General features: G+C 35.5%; 2 protein-coding genes and 1 long non-coding RNA gene across 4 annotated transcripts; all 3 read left to right on the top strand.

Moving 5' to 3' along the window:
- Window positions 1–257: 257 nt before the first annotated feature.
- LOC120260044 (uncharacterized mitochondrial protein AtMg00810-like) lies at window positions 258–918 on the top strand. The gene is made up of 2 exons (XM_039267486.1): window positions 258–754; window positions 828–918. Exons 1-2 carry the CDS (start codon window positions 258–260, stop codon window positions 916–918), a joined length of 588 nt encoding a protein of 195 aa, XP_039123420.1.
- Window positions 919–2,500: 1,582 nt separating this feature from the next.
- Window positions 2,501–4,669, top strand: LOC120262516. 2 transcript variants are annotated; one of them, XR_005536790.1, is made up of 4 exons: window positions 2,501–2,574; window positions 3,024–3,098; window positions 3,460–3,685; window positions 4,273–4,669. It is a non-coding gene; the product is annotated as an uncharacterized LOC120262516 (long non-coding RNA). The 2 variants fall into 2 exon arrangements; XR_005536789.1 differs by having other exon boundaries at window positions 3,024–3,085.
- A 7,307-nt stretch (window positions 4,670–11,976) lies between these two features.
- LOC120260045 (probable receptor-like protein kinase At1g11050) lies at window positions 11,977–12,666 on the top strand. The gene has a single exon (XM_039267488.1). The coding sequence runs from the start codon at window positions 11,977–11,979 to the stop codon at window positions 12,664–12,666; it is 690 nt and encodes a 229-aa protein (XP_039123422.1).
- Window positions 12,667–19,211: the final 6,545 nt, after the last annotated feature.

Raw genomic sequence — 19,211 nt, forward strand, 5'->3', positions numbered from 1 at the left:
TGTGACCAATGCCTTCTTACATGGAGATCTCTCTGAGGACGTTTATATAACTCCTCCCCTGATTTCCCTCATCCTTCTCAACATGTCTTTCATCTTCACCAAGCTATCTATAAATCAAACAGGTTCCTCGTGGTTGGTTTGAATGATTTAGCAATGTGGTTCTCACTCTTGTTTTTACTGAGAGCTCTCATGATTATGCCCTCTTCACTCAGCAGACTACTCGCGGCATCACTATTTTTCTTCTTTATGTTGACAATATGGTTATCACTGGTGATGATGTTGATAATGTTCTTTCATTGAAACAACAGTTACACACTGAGTTTCAGATGAAAGATCTTGGCCCTCTTCGTTATTTTCTGGGTCTTAAGGTTGCTTATTCTCGTCGAGGTTACTTGGTGTCTCAACAGAAGTACATATCTACTATTTTACAACTAGCTGATATCACGGATCTTCGCACTGCCTTTACTCTTATTGAGCTACATCACCAACTCTCTTCTTCTGATGGTGAGCCTCTATCTGATCCTACTCGCTATCGTGCACTTGTTGGTGCTCTTGTCTATCTGACTATTACTTGGCCTAATATTACATATGTTGTTTGTGTTCTTAGTCAGTTTGTGAGTGCTCCTCGCTCCACTCATTACGCTGCCCTCTTACAAGTTCTTTGTTATCTTCGTGGTACTATATCTCGCTCCTTACTTTTCTCTGCCACATCTTCTCTTGAGTTGCGCGCATATTGTGATGCTGATTTGGGCAGGTTATGCCTCTGATCGACGTTCTACTACTGGTTTCTGCATTTTTCTTGGAGATTCCCTTATCTCTTTGAAAAGCAAGAAACAATCTACTGTTGCTCTTTCTACTGTTGAGGCTGAGTATGGTGGTATGTCCTTTACTGCTAAGAAGGTTCTTTGGTTGCGATAGATTTTGATGGACTTTGGTGTTTCTATCTCTGCCCCTACTCCTATACACTGTGATAACCAAAGTGCTATTAAAATCGCTGCCAACCCTATATTTCATAAACATACAAAGCATCTTGAGGTCACTCTTCACTTTGTTCGTCATCATTATCTTGTTGGCAATATTCTTCTTCCTTATGTTGCTTCCACACAGCAGCTTGCTGATCTTTTTACTAAGGCACATACTGTCTCTTGGTTTCAGTTTTTAGTTGACAAACTCTCGGTTTATGACCCACCGTGAGTTTGAGGGGGTGTGTTAGAGTAATAATATTACTTGTATATATATTGTATACTTATACATATATACCTTTAAGTATATATACTCCTGTATGCATCATTCTTATATTTATATGGGTTGGTTTTAATCTAATGAACATACAACTCATTCTTTTTCTCATATTTTGTCTATCATTATAATAGTTTTTAAAAAATTACTCAACATAAAATTATATTTTTGGATTTCCCATTTGGATGAAAATGAATGCAATTGCATTATCATCGTGGAATTTGGATTTCTATCCTATTTTGTCACTTCAACTACCTTTTCTCAATTGAAAGTATTCTTGGGATATGTTTATTTATATTTAATTTTTTAATTTTTAATTTTGTAAGCACATGACATAGAACCCGTGAAAGTAGTAAATTTTTATTTCTAAAAAAATGGTCTAAATGTAAGAAAATGACCAAGTCCTATGCTTTGGCTTTGGCTGTCAAACTCTCCAAAATTTGGTAAACAAATGTGTCGAGTTTCAATAGCTAAAATTTTAAGTATAATTTGAAGTCATTCTTTTGGATGAAGATAAGAGAGTGGGACATATATATTATTTGAAATATAACTATGTAGATTAATATTATAAAAATTATCATATTTATTAATTATTTTTATATTTAAATATACTATTGAGTGTTGAAATAAAAAAATATATATATATATTTTATATTAGACTTCAAAAATTTAAATTCATGATGATTTATTTTACTACCATTTAATGTTTCTACCAAATATTCAAAACTCACCAAACCTAGGAAGTGCACTTGCCCATTGAACTTTTATAAATGAGTTTAAATTTGGAATATTTACACCCAAAGATTATTGACGTGAGCTTGATGGACATAATATATTTTTAATGCCTCTAAAATTGCGATAATTGTTTTTTTTCATCTTTTAAATAAGTTAAAAAAATATTTAGTTTCATTGTGAACTCCATGAACTTTTTCACTTGGATATGCTTATAATTATGGGTCAAGAGGTCCGGTATTAGAGCGACGGTGTGGTATTTCGACTCCTTCTTACTTCTCCATCACATTCGACTTGTGCATATATTTCGTGTGTAGAAGCTTTCGGAAATGGTCGCAAGGGCTGAAATGAGAGGTCATGCTTGTTTTTTTTAAAGCCATGCTTGTCTTTTGAAGGTCATATACTTCTTGTTTTTTCAAAGCCATATCTTTTCAAGGCCATGCTTGTTTTTTCAAGGCCATGCTTTTTCCTTTTTCATTCCTGCTTTTCTCTTGAAGAAGAAGAGGTTTTCTCTTGGAGATGAAGAGGACTTGGATGATGTTTCTCTCCTTGAGAGATTGAAGCTCCATCTTTCCTTCCTCCTTCTCTCTTGAAGCTAGCAAGGTAAACGTCCCCATTCCTTCATGTTTTCTCCTTGTTTTCTTCATCCTCGCTAGATAAACCTAGTGCTTGTGGTAAATGAGCATGTTTGAGCTTTGATTCTTGCACTACCTTCTTGTTGTTGTGTAGAAGGTTGTTGGAATATGATTCCCTTGTTTGTTTCCTAAAAATTTGTTGCCATCTTGAGTAAACCTTATGCTTAGAATTTTTGGGTTATTGTAGTAACGAGAGCAAATTGTCATTTTTTTAAAATTCTTGTTCCAAAGTATAAATCTTGATGCCTGGACTTCCTTGGTATTGTTTGTTGTTAATTTTGAGGTATTTTGGGTCCCAAATTTGTGCCATTTGCCCTATAGTTTTAGGGTTAGTGTATTAGAGCATGCATTCTTGCATTTTACGCTTCCATCCTTTCATTCTTGTATTTTATTCAAGGTTTGCATTCTCTTAATTAGGTGGTGAAACCTCTTCCAAGGGGAAAAGAGATCGCCGAGGAGTAATCGTGTCCAAAGCCTAGGTGATTTATTTTTGTGAGTGGAATTAATTATGCATAATTCTACTAGGAGAATACCTATAATTATATTTTATTACTTGAGTTAAGTTCTATTGGCTTTTATATTTGAATCGAGGCTTTGATTGACTTGAAATGAGTTTATGTATTGATACTTCATACTTGCATAATATTGTTGTTCAAAGGAAAGGTTTTCAAGATGATACTTGTTTTGTAAATTGTTAATTAATTTGCTTCACAAACTTGGATATGCTTCTGTTTTCATCATTTCCTTGTGAAAATGGTAGTTATTCTAGGATATTGATTATTGTACAGGCTATTGGATTATGTGTGGTGTTATACTTGTATTACTTGGCTTAAATGGTGTTACCCTACTGCAGTAGTGGTCCTAGTGCGAGCCTTTTGAGGTGGCGCGAAAGATTGGCTAATCGTTTCGACCAATGCAGGAGAGGGCGTAGGACCCTGATTGAACGGTCATCAAGGAGCCGGAGTCACCATACGGTGAACTGATGGGCCAACGTCAACGGCATGAGTACCTTAACGGCTGTGAACCTAGAAGAGGGCACATCGAAAGTTTAGAGAGTTTTCTAAACCACTACTTGCTTGGTACGTTGCAATTTGGGTATTTGAAAGAGTTTGTGTTTTTTGTTTCACATAGTTGAGCTTTGAGAAGTAATTTGTTGCATTTCTTTTGTTTAGTCATCTTGAATTTATAGTGAGGAGGTGAAGCCCAACTATCGCTCTTAGGAGGCCAGTCTCTCCCAAATTTAATTTAGCAACGAGTTTTATGTTTTATGGATTTTGAAGCTCGTATTATATAGTTTGTTATGTGTGTGTGTGTGTGTGTGTGTGTGTGTACATATATACATACATACATATATATATATATATATATACATGGAATTGCGCTGATCTATATGTATTATTGGAAAAGGCTTGGCTTGATGATTATCTTGGTTTATAGTAAAACCTGTATTTAGTATTTCATGGATTTATTGTTGAAAAACCTTAGTTCGGGAAAAGACTTTCTTGGCACTATCTATTGTGTTAAGGATTACTATAAAATGTATTTATTTTCTAAACTAGTTGTATTATCAATAAAACCTTATTTGGATTTTGGTATATCCTTGTAGGGATGTGCTAACCCACTCACTGAGTGACTTAGGTTGCTCACCCATCTTTCTTCTTCCCAGGTTACAGGTAGTAGTGTGGTTGCGTGCAAGGCATTTGCTAGTCTCCTACCTTATGTGTTCATATTTTCATTCATGTATGTTTGTTTTGGTCATGAACATGTTATATGGGTCATGGATTCATTAGTATGTTGAAAACTATGTTCCATGGTTGTGTGTATTTGAACACATCTTAAACTCTCGTGTATAACTACGGTTTGTTGTTGTTGTTGTTGTTGTTGTTGTTTCCCTAAGTGTCTTTGTATTCCTCCACCCAGCACTTTGTGTTTATTATTGTTGATTCCAGGTTTGTTTTGTCAGCCTTGTGGTAACCCGAGGGTTGAGTGGTGGGGTATCCCTCCTCGGGTTTGTCGCAGTGGTTGTTGCGTCCCATGGGCCAGCGGGTTGGAGCGTGATAGATGGAGTCAGTTTACTTTCATTGTTTCTCCATGTTTACATAGAAATTAAATATGATAAATTATTGTTTTCACATAATATGTAATATCAGGGTTAGAAGCTTTATTTTAATTGAAAATTTGCACATTGAAAAGTGTATGCTTTGTTTCATTGTTTCTCATTATGATTTGAAGAATATAACATAAAAATTGATAATATAACTGAAAAGACAAAATATACAAAAATTTGAGAACACAAAATAACTGATTGAGAATATATTCGCAATTAAGGTCACAAAATAAATATGGAACTCAAACCAAAGCGTGGATGTGAATCATACAACCAAATCATCCAAATGGAGAAAAATACAATAAAATTTAAAAAAAAAACTTTAGGGTATTGTAACTGTTCACTATGTCTCCTGTGAGCCCCCTTGCTTTTCTTGTTCGCTGGCGCAAGCCCTTAACCTTTGCAGCTACAAATCGCACTCCCTCGAGTTGTTGATGTTTTTCTTCTCATTGGCTCCCACGCCCTTCTCCTTCTTTGGTTCTCTCTCTCTCTCTCTCTCTCTCTCTCGGTCATGAGAATGAAAAGGTGTTGATGGTGACTAGACGAGAAAAAGGGGCTCTTTTGACACATGTTCATTGAGGTGGCCAATTAAGATGATATGGCAGAAGTTGTGGCGTGGCGTGGCATGGACAGTTGGCAATGTGTGGTACAGGTGCTGACGAGGAATTTTTGGCTTCCACGTAGCCAAATGACACATATCCGAATTGAGTGTGTGAACCGCAAGTGCATGGGTGTCGAAGTAATAAAATATCCCGTGAGTTGGGTAGTCGAATCCACAGGGAACAAGGTTACTATTACTAACTTCTTCTCTACTATCTAGCCTAATGATAGATGGGATATGTGATGATTTAATGTGCAAAGAATTGAATACCGGAGACGAATATGCAAAGGTAAAATAGAGGGAGATTTCAATCAATAAAGATGAGGTACTAGGGCAATGCTCCCCTTAGGATCTAAATTGAAGCTCAAGACTTGCTAAATGCTTCTAAACCGAGTTTAATAAGTCGAGATAATCCCATAATAACCGGCCCTTACCTCTAAGTCACCGGTACTAGTCCCCTACAAGGTCTTGGTGTAGAAATCGCTCAATCTCAACACCTCACACCCCATACGACTGCAATAAGCTCTAGGGATACCCAAAAGTGAAATCGATTCCTAAAAATAGATCTAACCCTATTTCTAGGTGAAAGATCCCTAACCTCCTAAAAGGTCCCGGCGGAGAAAACTATTAATCTCACGCCTCACACCAAATATAGTTGCGTAGAGTCTAGGGAATACGGAGATAGGAAAAACACTCGTCGGAAGGGAAAAAGGACACTCCACTATCTCATGACTCACCCTCTCAACCCTCTTTAAACTTGGAATTCTAACTCTAATGGAGACCTCTCTCTCTCATCAAAATAACAAATCATGCATAATAAATCAACTATAACGATCAATAAAACATGCAAGCCATGGGAACACAAGATTAAAACTCAAATTAACTCAGATTAAATACAAACACAAAGCAAATTAATACAAAAGATAAGATCCTAGGGTTCACATGGCCAAATACCTACTAGGGTTTAGCCCTCCATAGAGCAAGTTACAAAACAAAGATTAATACAATAAATAGCAATATAAACCATAGAGAAAAATCCCCCTGAATTCGTGATGATGGTCTTGATGGGTCGCTCAACGTCTTGAAGAATCCTCCTCCAAAGCTAGGTTACTGAAGGCCCCCTCGATGCTATGACGAAGAGAAGATCAATCAAAGTTGGTGAAGAACGGTCCCCAATCTCACTAAAACCTCCTCTCCAAACCCTAGCCGTCTCACACCTCAAGAGCTACACAAAAGATATCAAAGAATATGGGCAAGAGGGCTATTTATAAGCACAAACTACATCTGTCATGTGCCTCCACGTGCCCGAGTGGAATTTCCACGAGCCTGCGTGAGCTACAGGAATTTCCATGCAGTCACGTGTATAGTTTTCTGCTACAATACTGCTGCAGTAAAATGCTACAATGTTTTGCTACAGTACTTAGCTGCGGTCCTCTTCATAAACACGGTTCAAACACTCTTCTCTTTGGGTCACATGGTCAGGCACACGTCCATGTGGTAGGCTATAAGATCTTTTTTCGTCGACTCATCATTTGAAAGGTCTTGCATTCTTCACAAAGAGAAGAATCATGGAGATGTGACTGCCTTTGTGCCTTTTCAACTAGCAAATTGGCTTGAATCCTCTTGGAAGTTGGCACACACCTCCATGTTCATGAGCTCCTCTTGTATCTTGATCCTTGGATTGAACAAGAACTCCCAAAATGTGTCTTTATAGCCTATCTTTGCTTCCTTTTCTCCCTTCAAGACATTCACAATCTAATTGCACAAAAGAACATCAAATAGAAAAATGATGCTCAATGCACGTAAAACATATAAAAAAATATGTCTACTCAAGCATTTATCACCAAACATGGGCCGGAATCGATTGGGTAATCTCCCATTGAAACGGAATTAAAGTTGCGTAACTATTTTGATTTAAATTGAAGTATGGAACCCAAAATAAAATAAGAGTAAAATTTGGTAATCTACCAAAAAAATTTATTCAAGACTCCAAATTGATATTTGAGAACAAAATTAAGTAGCGGAGAAAGTTTGTGCTAAAATGATTTTTTTCACTCCTTTTTACTTGAAGGTATTAATTATCAAATGAAATTCGAACAAGAAGAGAAGAAGAAGAATAGATCCTGTTTTAGCAAGTTGTACGTAGAACATGAATAACATGAGGTGCAAACCTCAGGTCACTTGTAACACATGTAATAGTGCAACATATTTTTTTTTAAGTTTTGAGGTCCGACTTGTTTTTAAAAAAAAAGTTTTGTTTGTTAGTTTGTTATTTTAATAATATTTTATAAAACAAAAATCTAAGAATATCAACAATAAAAAAAGGGTAATATAGTCATAATAAATAATAATAATATTATTAAATATATTTAAGTGAAAAGAAAGGTGATATTTTCCCCTTTTCTACTCCATGTAGTTTTGATACGGTTCTCTGGGATTGCACAATTTTAAAGAAATTTTGAATTTCAAGATTTGTGTGCCGTTAAATGTTATTCTTTTTCAGGGGGTGTTTGGTTGCAAAGAATGGAATAGAGAAGGGTGGAAAAATAATGATAATGAGGGGGATTGCAAAAGTAATGGGAATGAAAACTATATTTGGTTGGAAGGATTTGAGAGGTAGTTTATTGGGAATGTGAAAAGTAAAAAAGGGAAAGCATGATAAAATGATTATTATATCCTTTATATGAATGTCACTATATATATATATATAGTAATGAGAGTTGTGTCAATTGTTTTTTTTTAAATATTTAAGTATTAAAGTGATTTAATTATTATAAATTAATATTTAACTTTAATAGGTCACCAAATCTCAATTTTTTTATTAATATCATTAATTAATAATTAATTAACTATAATAAATAACTAATTACTAATTTAAATATATTTTTGAAATAAATATATTTTGAACCATAATAATTACTTTTTAACTATTAATATTAATTAATGTCCAAATTTATTGTTAATATTATAATAAGCAATTAATTAACTAATATAAATAACTAATTACAATTTGGTTAATATATATATATATATATATATATATATATAAAAGTGGGCTAAAGCAAGAGTAGTATTGTCATTTTATTGTAAAGGAATCAAGAATCCCCTCAAAATTCAAGTGAATGTGACTCCTTCTCCATAACATCCTCACTCCTTCATCATACCTCCTTCACTTCCATCACTCCACACCCAAACAAGAGTTTACACAGTGTAAGTAATGACTTCCATTCCATTCCGTCAAACCATACACCTGCTCAATTCTTACATTAATTTGAGGGTTGATAATGCACACAAGAATTAGATTCTATTAGGTACAATTTGTACATCTTTCTTTAGATCTCAATGTTAATTGTAATTATTACGTAATTTAGATTATATTTCCATTTGATTTAAGGTTTTAAGTTATGAACTAGAATTAAGGCAAGTTCCTCTTAATTTAACTAATCATGTAATGTAACCCTTGTCAATGGGATAATTATGGTTATAGTTCATATGGCATAAACTTGTGTATTTACAGAATTGTGATGGTGTTGCGAAATTTCTTATGTTTTCTAGTATTTCATGAGAAATTCATAGGTGTAGTATTTAAAAGAAGATTTTGACATTTTGAAAGTTGAATCTTATTTTATTTACGTGTTATTTATTTTGTCAAATTAAATTGTTATACTACGATGAAATGTAATTCTTGAAATAGCATAATTTTGCAATCATAACATCTATATTGATTATATAACTTTGTTGTGTACCATGCATCATTTGATTGGTTAAGGGCTTGTTTGGATTAGTTTTTGGAAAACCCAAAAGCTTTTTTTTATAAGTTAAGCACTTCTAGATTCAAAAAAAATTATTTGTATTGGCTTTTCTGCAAAAACAGAAGCGGTAAAAAAACTGAAAAACAGCTTTTTTAAGAAAAAAAAAAGAACTTGTTTTAGCTTATTTTACAGCTTCTGTTTATACAGAAAAGTTAATACAAATAAAAATATAAAAAAATGCTTCACTTACTCTGGAGAAGCACTTCTACTAAACTTAAAAAAAAACATTTTTTTGAAAAGCTAATCCAAACAATGCCTAAATGGTTGTGAACTTACGAAGTCGTCAAATTCATCCCTTTTTATTTTATTTTATTTTTCTTTTTTTATCATTAGAGTTAAATATGAGAAATATGCATCAAGTTATAAAAAAAAATAGACGGGAGAGACTGTAACAAAGCTTTCTGCTACAAGTTTAGTATTGGTTTTTGTTTTGGTCTAAGTTGTCAAATTCATCCCTTTTTTTTATTTTATTTTAATTTTTTAGATCACGAGAGTTAGATATGAGAATATGCATCAAGTTATAAAAAAAAATAGACTGGAGAGATGTAACTAAGCTTTCTATTACGAGTTTAGTATTAGTTTGTGTTTTTTTGGTCTTTATTCTTACAATCTTATGTCGTTAGCAAATATCAATGTTATTATTATTTTTTTCCAATAAAAACATTCATTGATGATGCTTTTTCATAATTTATTTTTTGTGTTGTTTTTATATTTTGGATCTATAAGATTGTATTAAGAAAGTTTGAGACGTTGCATAAACTTGGGGCTAACTCCCAATATGAATGTGGTCAATATGTCCCATATTGGGTCGAGGGCATGATGAGATGGTGATGCCTCACATATCCTTCATTAATGGTGGCAATATTAAACTAATCATGTTTTTCCTCAAGCAGCAAACATGGCCGGTATGACTGAATGTGGTCAATATGTTTCATATTGGGTCTAGGACACTTATTGCCTGTTTGTAAAAATAAATAAAATTTAAAAATAAAAAAATAAATAAAGATAAGAGTGAAGTGAAAAATGAAAGTATGAACATTTAAGGAAACAAAACCTTCCAAATAAATCATAAAATTTTGTATATTTATATGTAAATCTCTGGAGAAATTTGAAAATTAAATATATAATTTCATATGATCTATCAACATTATTGGGTTCAGGCCATAGTGGGCCCAAGTGCCACATCGATACCGGTAAAGTAATTTTAAAATTATTTTAAAAATAACAACATAATCCTGAATAATTTTTTTAGAGGTGATCTTAAAGTTATCTTTACTATGAAAAATTATTTTTGTCACCCCAACCATGACAATGTAATGTTTTCTATTAATTTATTCAGAGATTATTTCAGTTAAACAGGTACCATAAGCTTTTAAATCTATAATTACAAATTTTGAAAATCACTTGATGAAACGAATTCTATTAATTAATTTCAGAAGTTGATATAACACATCACATAAATTGATAAACGAAACAAATTTAAACTAACACCATAAGTGAAACAAAGTCCAAAATGAGAATATAAATTCTGAAGATTGCATGAATATATACTATAACTAGACATGGGCACGGGCCGGTTAATCGGACCCTCCGGACCCAACCCGGCGGGTCCGGGTTGGTCTTTGGCTAACCCGGCAGTCCGGGCCGGCCCGGCCAACCCGTCGAGTCACGGGTCACCGGAGGGTAACCCGGACCCGGCCCGGGTACAGTGCCAAACCGGCGGGCCGGGCCAGAACCCGCCGGTTCACGGGCCGACCCGCCAAGTTTTTTATAAAAATTTAATATTTTAAATAAATTTATAAATTTATAAAGTTATTAATATAATTTTAAATATAAAACAAAATATCCAAAACAAATAATAACAAACAAGTTGGTATGTGACTGAATTTATAAGCAGTTGTTATGCAATTTGTTTGAAATTAGTCGAAGTGGGACTAAATTACAATAGTAAAAGACTTATTTATTGATTCTAGCTTTTAGTATAGCATTTTTGTCAAAACAAAATTTATTGGTAGATTGGTTAGAGTAGTATATGATTGGTTTTAATGGTTTATGAAGTCTTGAGTTCAAATCATGACCATAATTGTTGTTTTTTATTTGTTTTAAATCAAATCTAAACTTTAAAATTTTAAAAACTTTTAGTATTAATTTATTTTTTTTAAATGCTTATTATTGAATATTTTGATAATGTTTTAAAAGATGATACGTGTTAGTATAGGATTAAATTTAAATATTTTCAAGAATCATAGATTTGATTAAAAGGGAACATGAGACGATGGAAATTGAAAAAAAACTTATTATATACGAAATTTAATTTTCTATAAAAAACAATTAAATATATAATTGACAAATTAAAATAATAATGTTTATTTTTTACCGTTATTTAACATTATGTTATGATAAATATTTTTTTAACATAATTTAGTTTTCTTACATTAAAATATATTATTAACAAAATTTTATTAGTTATTTATTCATCAGGATTTTGGTGAATATTATAATTTTAAGTTAATAATATATCTAGAAATACATAAAATTTTAGAATTTTCACCCAAAAATATACAAAAATATGTATGAAAGATTATAGTTTTAAATTAGAGTAATGCTATATGGGACGAATACTTCGTCCGAAACAATGGTCCGAATGACGTGGATGCCTATGTGGCATCCACGTCATCTCACTTTCTCTCACCTCTAAATAAACTAATAGCCAGTGCCCTAACTTTCACATTCTATCTTCTTCATCATCTGACCGCCAACATCGCACCTCCCACATCACCCTCACCATCTCCGACGTAGTCTAACGCCACTGGCACCGTCGCCGACATCACCGCCGCCAACGGACTCGAGATGATCATTAGTGATCTCCGCCACCGCAACCTCGTCCCTCTCAGTGGTTGCTCCCCTGACGCCACCACGACCGTCGCCAACGTCATCTCCATCAACGAAGTTGAGATCATCAGCTATCTCCACCACCGCAACCTCGTCGATCTCCACAGCTGCTGCATAGCATCACCGACGACCACGATCACCAAAGTTACCTCATCTACGACCTCAGAGGAAAAACATTATACTAGATGTTGCCAAAGCCCTTGCTTGCACTATGGAGTGAAGCCAACCATATATGACAAAGATATCAAAGGCACGAGCATCTTGCTTGATGGAGAGATGAGAGCTAGAGTTGCAAACTTCGGATTAGCAAGGCAGAGCAGAGAAGGCCGGTCTCATTTATCCGCCCTCGCCGTTGTTCCCCGCATCCTCTCCTCCTTTTTTCTCCTATCGTTGCTCCATGTTTCAAGTATGCTATCTATCTGCTCCACCGTCCTTGCTTGTTTTCTCTCTCTTTCTCTAATGACTTGGTCTTTGCTTTGGCATAGCGTTGGTGCTGATGGGGACTCTGGCTTTGGGCCGGTTTTGCAGGCGTTTATTGGGAATACGAGCCTTAGCTCCTGTTCTCGTTCATGTATTGAATTTCTGCAGAAATATGTGACCTGGAATTTCACATTTGTGGAATTTCAGTACTCCCTCTGGATTCTTTAAATGAATTTAATTTGTTGTTTGTTTGATACTCAAAAACTACATAAATATTCACAATTTTATGGATTTTTTTTACTGAATTTCTGCAGAAAACAATTCTCATTTTCCAGTCTAAAAGCAATGAATTGAATTATTGTGTTAATTTGATACTGTATTGGTGTGTTTCTGTTTATATAGTTTTTTGCTGACTTCTATTGATATATTTATGAATCTTTCTGAATCCAAAGTTTGCCAATACTTAAGAACAAACATATTTGCTAAATCCAAATTCTGCCAATATCCAAAGTCTGTGATTTCAGTACTCCCTATGAACTCTATCTAAGTGTCTATTGATACGCACATCCTGAAATTATTTGCTCCCATACCATTGTATCATCCCTGAAGAATGGTCATTTGCATACTTCTCCTGCTCCTTAAACGGCAAATCAAAGAACCGTTTGCCAGCCTCACGGAGCCTATTAATGAACTCAATCAGAATGCCATGTCCAATAATTTGCATGACTCCTCAGTTTACAACAGCCGAGCGCACCTCCTCGACGCACTGCTTGCGCACAAGCCTTGTCATTGTTGTCCAACATCTTAATGTCAATGATAGGTATCTGTGGACCGTCAATTGATTTCTTCTCAGCTTCTAAGGCGTCGCAGAGATGGTCTCACTCTAACTTGGGCGCACGTACTCTGTGGAGATTTGGTCTATGCCACTGCTTGCCAGGCTCTCGACCCGGGGAACAAACACCTTGGTGGCCATCATCCAATATCTCAACATATTATCATTCATACCTAATCCAAAAGAATTTTTGAAACAATGCCATGCTCAATGTAAGCACAGAATCTCATATATCAACTATCGAATACTTCCATCATTCCTAACAATTTCTCATACCTTAAAACCAAAATGTTCAATTAAAATAAAATAAAAAATCAGAACAACAATATCCAATTCACTCAATCAATCCATTTACGGTTAAAGGGCAAGGATTGACATTAGGGTTTCAATCAAAAGCAACAAGGCAAAGAATCAAGGCCATAGAAAGCTTATGAGTGCCAGATAAAGCACATCAAACATTGGTGGAAAAATTTCTCGTCCCCAAATCTCGTCTCCGCCTCATCTTCTCTGCCAACAAGAGGGAATAAAAGGAAGGGATGGATCGAATCCCACGACCATTAAGACGAGTTGACCACGAGGTTGCGATAACGACATCGATGGCGGGGCGGTGGCATCAGGGGAGCAATCGCTGAGAGGGACGAGGTTGCGGTGGCGGAGATCACTAATGATCATCTCGAGTCCGTTGGCGGCGGTGATGTCGGCGACGGTGCCAGTGGCGTTAGACTACGTCGGAGATGGTGAGGGTGATGTGGGAGGTGCGATGTTGGCGGTCAGATGATGAAGAAGATAGAATGTGAAAGTTAGGGCACTGGCTATTAGTTTATTTAGAGGTGAGAGAAAGTGAGATGACGTGGATGCCACATAGGCATCCACGTCATTCGGACCATTGTTTCGGACGAAGTATTCGTCCCATATAGCATTACTCTTTAAATTAACAATAAGGTTATACTATTACACATCAATGACATTATGTTTTTTTTATATTTATTTTAAATAATATTAATAACGGAGATAAGTAATACATATAAAAACAATGGATTATAATATTGAGTAAGACAAAAAAGGGTGAGTAATACCATTTTTTTATAATGGTTGCTACTAACAATTAAAGTAAATAATTTGACACAAAATGCAAAAATAATAAAATCTAAAAGGGTATATATAATTAAACAGAAAGTGAAAAACTAATTTTTTATTCTTTTTAAAGTATGTTTATATATTTTTCCTTTCTTTAATTAAACAAAGAAAATGTTTGGGTTGGTGGATAAGGTGTTTGAGGGATGAAAAGGTCATGGGTTCAAATTTTTGGTGCTTTGAATCTAAGTTTTTTTTAAAAATAAAAAAAGGACTCAACCCGCCGGGTTGCAGGGTTGGGACAGCAACTCGTAACCGCTGCAACTGGCGTTTACAGTCACGCCCGTCGGGTCAGCTGAACCGATGGATTTGGGCGGGCCGGGCCAAAAGACGGCCCGTGCCAACCCCCCTCCCCGGTCCGTCTCTAACTATAACAATTCAAAATTGCATGAAAATTTCATGCATGTTCATAAAGTCAAAGGTTATAAAAAAGGCACTCAAAGGATTTTTCATGACCAATAGTGACTAGTGCTGTGGTGGACAAATGCTGATGGTTGCTGTGTTTGTTGTGTTGATAGCCTTCTCCTTCTGGCCCTTTCATACTCTTCATTCAAGGTCCTTTAATAATCTTCATAAACAATATTGTTGATGATTATAATATTAAGGATGTTATTAAATGACCCCATTATATCTGTATGGGGTTAAAAATGATGTTAATAATATATATTAGTTAATTTGAATTTTATTAAAATTAATTAACTTCATCATACTATGCAAGGTTGTCAGACCCGGCCCGGGCAATGACCCGGTTAAGCCCAGGGATCAGGGATCAATGGGTTCGACCGGGTTGAACCGGGGTCAATAATTAAATATAAAAAATATTATAATAATTAATAATGAGCAAATATAATATTAAACCCATAATTATATTATAAAAAGTGTTTTTACAACATTATATTAAATATTAATCAATGACACAAGCGACTATTAATTATTACAATATAATATTAAACCCATTTATAATAATTATGGGTCAATAATTAAATATAAAAAATATTAAACCCATTTATTTTGTGTCATTTATACTAACAAAGCGACTATTAATTATTATAATTATTATAATGTGAAAGTGTTTTTACAACATTATATTAAATATTACTCACCATTTTTTATATTTTTTGTGTCGGTTAATAATGACCTTATATACAATGGAGTTTTCTAATTATGTCATTTATTTTTACATTTTTTAAATATTTGCAAATTTAATATATTAGTATATAATTATCGAACTTCTCTCGGTGTTATTTATTTATTTGTTTATTGGTTGATTTTGTTAAAATAAATAAGAAATTAATTCACTAATTCTTATATCTCAATTGAATTTTTTTTATTTTATTTTAAGTTTTCTTATATTTTTTATTTAATTAGAATACTTTAATTTTATATTTTTATAATAAAATTACACTCATTTATTATTTTATTTTCTTAATAAATTAAATTTTTAGAAAGTATTTACATGACACATTAATATATTTTATTTTTAAATGTTAATTTGTGTTGGTATGTTTATGATATATATATTGTAATTTTATTTATTGATTATAAATTATAAATTAATAATAAATATACACGATTTTGTGGTTTCTAATGAGAAAAATAATAATAAATTATTAAATATTGTATTAAACATTGTGAGCCCGATTGACCTCGGGTCACGGGTTCAACTGCCCGAGTCACGTATACCGGGTTTTTTAATACCCGGGTCAATGGGGGATATCCCGTACGGGCCACATGGCCGGTTCTTGGTTTTTTCGGTTGAACCGGCCGGACCGGTCCGGGTCTGACAACCTTGATACTATGAATTTCGCCATTATCAATCCTATACAAATTTTAATAAGTATTTTAGAATTGGGACATTGCAATTATGGAAATATCCAACTCATACCAATCTAACAAACATATATATTAAAATTTTGATTTAATTTATATTTTAAAAATTATTTACTAAAAAATTTATAACCTAACGATACTTGATTTTTTGCGAAAAAACTGAGGGTGAGATATTGAAAATACCTCAGGTTCAAAACTTATTTATCACTTTCATGAAAAAAAAAACATTATCTGAATACATTAAAAAAAGAATAGCCCACATGTGGTGCCAGCACAACGCGCTCAGAAGTTACAAAGCCCATCCACTTTTCAATGGCCATAATTATGTTGCTTGTGCTTCGCAGCTCTAGTTAATGAAGGTGTGAGGCTCTATAGTGATCAATGTTAAAAATTGACAGAATATATATACATGATATCTAAATATATTGTATAAATAGATATGAGTTATAAAATCATACACAATAATGAGGCAATCAAAAGAGATTTTTACATTCACCTCCTGTTATAACTATGAGAGCAAGGATTTGCGGAATTGAAAGCTTTATAGCCAGAGGAAGCCAGAACTGGGCGAGTGTTCTATTCTATCAAGAGGATTCACAAAAACAAAATTTGAAGGCCGTGGTGCTAGCATATTTATAATCCTTTTCACTAGAAGGATAGGGGAAAAAATTAATTTCAGCTGTGAATATGCTAAGGTTGTTTGGCTTTGAGGATGAAGGAGAGGATGAAGATGGGGAGGACGTTTGGATGGCGGATGAACAGGATGGTTTGCCAACCTTGCCGTCGCTTGCAACAAGACTTATTTTCACTACCAATGGACAACCAGAATATGTGTCGGTCTCTGCCAATTATCCTCATGCTGGTGCTCCCCCTCCACAGCCGATGTGGCGAGAAGAGCTTGTATTCTGTCCGACGGCGATTTGCAGAGCCACGCATGAGATTGCACCAAGTGAAAAAAGGAAGCAACCGATGTCGAGGATGGTTGTGCTCTGCCCGCCGGCAACGACTAATCTGAAGTTTTCGAGGGTGGTCGAGCCTAGCTCTCATCCAGGAGAATCAAGTCGTCGCTCAGCGACGGTGATGTGTGTGGATGGTGACCAGAATGGAACAAGCACAGAGAAGATACCGGTGGTGGTCGAGCGCTGCTCTCACGCGGGGAAAAAAGGTGCGGACAGCGGTCGAGTAGGAACAAGCACAGAGAAGATACCAATTGTGGTCGAGCACTGCTCCCATGTTGAGGAGAAAGGTGACCTAACGAGTGATATCCCAGCAGTGGAAGACGACGGCGGTAATTGCTCAACGTTAGCATGTTTGAAAGCCAAGAGGGCGGTGGAGCTTGGCTCTCGCCTTAGTAGTAGAAGTTCTCGTGAGTCTCCGGCATGGAGATCTAGCGGAGAACGTCTTGATGCATCTTTGGGGGTGACTGGAGGGATAACATCTTGCCCCAGTGGGCTGTCGGCGATGGGCGAGCCTTGCACCCATGGCGGTGATGAGGCTATATCTCTCGTTTGGGTGACGGTGCGTCGAACAGATGGACCCAATTTGCGAGTGAGGATTCTCATGCGGAAAGAGGAAGCCCGTGGTGAGCATGTAGGTGTGCATGTCGGTCTTAGTCCCTTGGCTGAGGGCCGATCAACGGTGGAGCATAGCTCCTGTCGAAACATATGGGATGGTGATGATGGTGCTTGCATGCCTCGTAGAGGCATTCCCATACTGGTGGAGGGCTCCTCCCAGCATGGCGAAGGCCACAGCCGCTCGTCGGCATCCAGATCGGAGTGGACCGTTGGTTTATCCATTGGACATTTGCACGTCAAAGGAAAAACTATTGGCTTTCCAGTGGGTTGTACGGTGCCAGAGTTTTTTATCAAACCTCATGTCACGCATTGGAGAAATGCTTTCATGTGCATGCGTGTCGTTCATTCGTTGGGTAGAGTTGACGTGCAGGAATCGACAATGAAGAAACATCTTACCATGCGAACGAATAACCTTCTCACAAGTGTTGACGCTTTAAATGAGCATAAAGACTTGAACATGCATGAGGGTTCGGATGTTTCTTTAATTAGTTTAACTCAACTTGGTGTTGGTTTAATTGTTTCATTTGATCTAGTGGGCCCATTTTATGATAAAAAGGGCAACACTGCTTCATGCATCTTGGATATGGGTGATTCAGTGGGCCATGGTGATTTGGGTCTTGCTGAAGCCCAAGATGTGGGTCATTCTGTTGGCCAACTATTGGCATCTTTCGCTAATATGCCCTCAGATCTTTTGTCAAATGTTTTATATGGACCAATGCTTCCATGTGCTACTCTTTTGATAGATTTTTCTAAGTCTTTCGAAATCGCTAGGGCAAAACTGGTAGTAGCTACCTCCAACAATCAATGCCGTTGGGATTACTTGGAGCCCAGGGTCTCTGGAGCCAAACGAGGGAAATTAGATGTTCCTATCTCTAGCGTTTGGCGTAGTTTAAAGTTGATTGATCCCTGGGTGATCATTGTGAGAGGACCAATTGTGTTCCGGGGGGAGGACCCGAATCAGAAGGAAGCTCCTGAAGGTGTGAGAGCGAAGCTTGCTGATCCTATATCCTCTATCAGGCGCAGCTTAGAGTTTGTTGGACCTCGTTCTGGGGGGGTGGATGGCACCCCCATGCTTGAGGTTGATCAGATCGGTGGTGAGGAGTAGCTTTTGTGTTTTTTCTGGGTTAGGAGGAGACCCGTTGTTCCTCCATTGCTCCTTCGCCTTTTTGTTTCCACGACTAGTGGAAAGTTTGTTGTACCTTTTTGTTACTTTTTATTTTTAATATACGTGGTTTTATCCACCTTTTCAAAATTAATTTCAATTTAAAATTTAAAATCTAAAATTTAATGCAAAGCATTATCTAAAATAATTAATTAGGATTAACATTGAATAAAGTCTTGCACCACTTTATTTAATTTAAATATAAAATTAGATTAATATTATCAACAAATTAATAAAGCTT

This window comes from Dioscorea cayenensis, chromosome 5, assembly GCF_009730915.1.
Source record: "Dioscorea cayenensis subsp. rotundata cultivar TDr96_F1 chromosome 5, TDr96_F1_v2_PseudoChromosome.rev07_lg8_w22 25.fasta, whole genome shotgun sequence".
Taxonomy (NCBI): Eukaryota; Viridiplantae; Streptophyta; class Magnoliopsida; order Dioscoreales; family Dioscoreaceae; genus Dioscorea; species Dioscorea cayenensis.